The sequence below is a fragment of the Triticum aestivum genome, chromosome 5A (assembly GCF_018294505.1).
Source record: "Triticum aestivum cultivar Chinese Spring chromosome 5A, IWGSC CS RefSeq v2.1, whole genome shotgun sequence".
Taxonomy (NCBI): Eukaryota; Viridiplantae; Streptophyta; class Magnoliopsida; order Poales; family Poaceae; genus Triticum; species Triticum aestivum.
The window spans coordinates 444,869,729-444,874,848 of NC_057806.1; the positions used below are offsets into that span (position 1 = coordinate 444,869,729).

Here is a 5,120-nt window from a genome sequence, read left to right on the forward strand (position 1 = left end):
ATAATTTTAAGAAAGAAGCCAGAAAACGGAAAATTAGAAGAAAAATAGAAAAAGAAAAGGAAAAAAAGCAAAAGCAACATAATAATATTTAAATGAAGCAGATGATAATGAGCATAGAAAATAGTAGAAAAAGGAACCATAAAAAGGAAAATGAAAAAAGACAGGAAAACTCAGAAATAAAAAAGCAAAAAAAAGAGAAATAGAAGACAGGAAAAAACAGGAGCTAGAGAAACAAGAACGAAAAAACTGGAATAACTTCGAAAATGGATCGGTCAGCCCCACCACTTCTGTAGGCGACGCTCGCTTAGCCATTGCGCCATCATTTTGGTGCATTGGGGATATAGGAACTCCATTGGACAACGCTTTGAAGACGGCCATTTCCTATATGACGCCCGTTACATGCATCGGCGCAACCACCCCCCCCCCCCCCCCCCCCCCCGCCCAAAAAAAAATTGATGATGCATAGGCCGGTTCATTTATGCTTTTTTCCTTTTTAATGTTAAATTCCAAAAAAGTGTGCGAGCGGCATATTCAAATTGAAGACTTCTTCTTTCGCGGAGAAACCGAGTAACCACTAGGACTTCTTTAACACTTGTGACCACTTACTTCGTTTTCTCCCTCTTATTCTTTCTTCAGTTCGCGGAAGCTGGCTTTTCTCGTTTTCGTTTTTTCTACACACGTTTTTGCTTGGTTTTTTAATTTTGCTTTTCTTTACATTTTTTCCAAATGGATGAACAATATTTTTTCAAAAAACAATGTACTTTTATCTGAATTGATGAACTTATTTTTACAAAATCAATGAACTTTTTTATTTTTTTGTGATATTTTTTTGCAATCGATGAACTTTTTCAAAATTGATGCTTTTTTCAAAATCAATAAAAAAATTCAGGATCGATGTATTATTTTTCAAAATTGATGATTACTTTTAAATTTACGAACTTTACAAAGTCGACGATATTGCTTTCAAAATTGATGAACTTTTTTTAAATTTGATAAAAAATCAAATCAATGAACTTTTTTTTCAAATTCGTAAACTTTTTAGAGTTTGTGAACTTATTTTCAAAATCCATTAACGCTTTTGAATTCATGAATATTTGTCGATTTTTAAAATTGTTTTTTAGTTTTTTTGAGAGGTTAAAATTGTTTTTTAGTGCCCGTTGTTTTTTTGAGGGGGTACCAAACATGATGCAGTCATCATTACGAGTCAACCAGACAAAGCAGTCGTCGCTCGTCTCGTTCGCCCGATCGTATGCTCGTTGTGCTCATTGATTTGATGGGCTGGCCCACTCGCATTGCCTTCCAGCGCCAGGAGTCTAAACAGGCGTTGAGAGCGCCGCTGAGGGTAGGGCTGCAAGAAAAGCTCGAGGCCTGTGAGCCGTCCAAGATCGATTCATTTTTTAACTCGACCCGAGATCGATTCGAAAAGAAACAATCTGAGTTTGAACACATTATGTAGCTTCACCGAGAAACGAGCCGGTCTTGAGCCAATGTTGGCTCGCTCAATTTTAGCTCATTAGCTCGATAGAATATCATTATGTTAAATGATCATGCCATATATTAAATAGAAATAAGATAATTTATTACCATATATGTTGTCCATAATTTGCCTCCATTTTATTTACCAACGAACATGGAAACTTACTTAAGTGCAGAGAAGATTTAGGCCTAATTATGGCACATGGTCGAATATGTGTTAAATATCCTATATTTTTGGCAAAGGTTCCTAGCATATTCACCTTAATTTTTTTGTTTTTATCCATAGATTTATAACTTTTACCATCTCATTTAGCTCGAAACTAGCTCGAGGTCGACTCGAGATCGTTACAAGCTGAGCACGAGCCATGTTCTACGGCTCGATCATGAGCTTCACTCAGTTTAAACTCGCTCAAATTTTCATATGAGTTGAACTGAGCCAACTTCAACTTGCTCGAGCTCGACTCATTTGCAGCCCTAGCTGAGGGCACAGTTAGGTCTTTAAGGAGCTCCCTTGCAGATGGAATTTGGTTCGTGGCATGAGCTCTTGTTCAATGGTCACAGGAGTAAAACAGGGGAGCTCCTATTGAGAGCTTTAAGCGCCGGAGAAGTCAACCGGCGCCTACAGTAAATGCCAAGTTGGCCGGCCCACCAAAGCTCCAGCGTAGAAATTGTTTCACAGAAAAAGACCGGCAAAAAAGAACTCACGAGTAGGAGGAAATGAACTCGAGTCACTACTTCTGTAGTTGGTTCAGCTTACCACTATAGCCAAAAGAGGATTCCTCGCTTCTTTCTCTCATGCAAAACCATGCATGAGACTTTCATCTCGCACGGCTCCTAAGTGATAAAAGAAAGAAGCACTACACCACTACGATAAATATCAACGTGAATTCTAAATGAACTACTGCAGCCGCGTTATTTACTATGCAATAAAACTTACATTTTTATATTTTTTATAAAAACGTTTATCAAATCTTGAACAAAGTTCAGGAATTGGAAAAGTTCATCGTTTTTGAAAAAGGTTCATCCAGTTTGATAAGAATTATTCATCTATTAGAAAACAATTCACCAATTTTGAAAGAAGTTCATCGATTTTGGAAAAAAACTAATAGAATTTGAAAAAAAAAGTTCATCAAATGTGAAAAAGTTCATCAAATTTGAGAAAAAGTTCATCGAATTTGAGAAAAAATTCATCAAATTTTGAAAAAGTTCACCGAAGCGAATTTAAATAAAGTCCATCGAAATTAAATAAAGTTCATCCAAATTGAAAAAAGTTCATTGAATTTGAAAAAAGTTCATCGGTTTTAAAAAAAGTTCACCGAAGCTATAAATAAGTTCATCAATTTTGAAAAAGGATCACCGAATTTGAGAAAAGGTTCACAAATTTGAAAATAAGTTTATCGATTTGAAAAAATGTTTCGGAGCCAACATGCTGTGCGCTGTTGCGATCGACCCATACAAGCAAGGGCGTGACTCGTCGCATTCGCGTGCCTACTAATCTTAGCTAGACTAATGTTCCTTTCTTGATCCAGAATTCGTCTGATCTCATTAACCTGATATGCATACCTCGATCGATTGCCGTCTTTGGATTGAACCAACTTCAGCAGCTCGGCACAATCCGTTTCCACAATCAGCGGCGGGTTCGTCCAGTGTAGAGAAAGCCGTAATCCTTCCTCCATAGCCGCCATCCCAGCTTCTAAGGGGTCACCACAATTAAATAGCATCCGTGTCGCGGCAAAGATAACATCACCTTCATGATCCCGCAAGATCATCCCAGCCCCAGTCATATCATTTTCTTTCACAAAAGCACCATCGACATTCAGTTTAGCATGATATGCATCAGCCGTCTCCCAGCGTGGCGTGGCTGTTATTGTATGTACGTATTTTTGCATGCTTCCTGATAGAGCAACCACCTGCTTTTCCTTGGTGAGGTCTGTCGATGGATGCTGTTGTATTGCGAGCAAGGACGTAATGTAGCTCGTGAGGAATCTGCGCGAGGCCTAGATCGGGACCGGCGGTTTCTTATGTGTAATTTCATTCCTTGCAGACCAAATCCTCCACGGGTGAATAGCTCCCATGCGACGTTGTTGGTGTGAATTGTCTCTCATGCGACGTAGTTGGTTGTAATCGCTCTCATGCGACATCTTCGTTGGAAAAAATAGCTCTCATGCGACACTGCTGCCTAATCCAAAGACACATGTTTAAAACTCGAATCAGGTGAGCGGGACCCACAGCATGGGACCCACTAACTTATCCAACTCAGCATTGGTCAGGTGAGCGGGACCCACAGCGTGGGACCCACTAACTTATCCAGGTCAGCATTGGTACAAGAGGACACCGAGCCGTGCCCCGAGCCGTGCAGCACCCGAGCCCATCCTCCCCCCTCCCCCTCCCCGACCGTTGTTGTTCTTTTTCTCCGGCGACGACGCGCAGCAACGCCGTTCCGGGCCGCGACCTAGCAATGTCGAGCTCCGCTTCAGCCTCCCGCCGCTCATGGCCGCGCTATGGCGCAGTGCCCATGACAAGATGCCCTGCATGCCAACGTATCGCACCCCTGAAGCGGCTAGTCACAACGACCGACAAGAATGGCAACCTTGGGCGGGAATTCGTGAAATGCGAGAGCAAACCAGAGCAGGGAAAGGTGAGATTTTACTTCTCAATATGCCAATTTTGGTTTTTATCTCCCAATTTCATATTTGCCCATTTTTCCCCATCGGATTTGGGATTTAGGGTTCATCTTTCCGATTTCAGAAATTGAAGCAATGCACCCATTTTGAGTGGCTAGATGAGTACATAGAGCGGATTCAACTGGAGGGTGCATCAGGGGAGCTCGATTTACCGTTGGAGGCGGAGAAGTTGGGCAAGTTTGGATCGGGCGCATCTGGATCCGGGGCCCCTGGATCTGGCAATTCCATCGGGGGCGCCCGCCCTTCCATTGGTGCTACTGTGGGGGATGCAGGAGTGACGGCAGAGCTGAAGAAGCTGAACAAGCAGATGAAGAAACTCATCGAATTGCAGAAGCAGGGCAATTTGATGGGGCTGATGGCCGCATTTTTTTATGTTTGTGTAATTGGTCTCGCATTTGTTTATGTGATGATAATTAGTCGTAAGTGAATAGATTGGGCATCATTTGTAATCGTAATGATATGTACATTTGAATAAAAGTGTTGCGCTGTACGAATTCGGCATGTCTTCTTCACTCTGTTTTGTTTTTTCAGTTCTTCAGTTAGTCATCAGTTTCAGTTTCAGTGGTAGAGGGAGAAAAAGAAAAAAAATTCGTCCCACAGTTGCCCGAAAAGGCCAGGCCCATATAGAAGTTACGCAGGGCCCAGGCCGAATAGAACATACCCAGGCCCGTTGATAAAAGAAGTGTAGCTAGTGCAAAAAAAAGTGCACACGGTCATTGACATCAATATATCTTTTCGGCTTTAGGTTATTTTACAAATTTTAAGTTTCCTGCCTTCACCTTTTTTTAGATAACTCATCTGATAATTATTTGAGCTATTTTTATGCATAAGCTATCGTGTCCGATTGTAGGGTCCCGTGTTGTTTCGGCTAAAACAAAAGGTTGGTTCTAGTTAGCAGTCTAACTTGTAGTCTTTGTGAACCAAAAAAGTTGCATTTGTTTGGTTCTAGTTTATTTCAAC

The 5,120-nt window shown here is 41.2% G+C and overlaps 1 protein-coding gene across 1 annotated transcript; it reads left to right on the top strand.

Annotated features, from left to right (window-relative positions):
• The first annotated feature begins 3,623 nt into the window (after positions 1-3,623).
• LOC123107110 (uncharacterized) lies at positions 3,624-4,672 on the top strand. Its single transcript, XM_044529110.1, has 2 exons — positions 3,624-4,114; positions 4,225-4,672. Exons 1-2 carry the CDS (start codon positions 3,935-3,937, stop codon positions 4,585-4,587), a joined length of 543 nt encoding a protein of 180 aa, XP_044385045.1. The 5' UTR covers positions 3,624-3,934; the 3' UTR covers positions 4,588-4,672.
• The last annotated feature ends 448 nt before the right edge of the window (positions 4,673-5,120 follow it).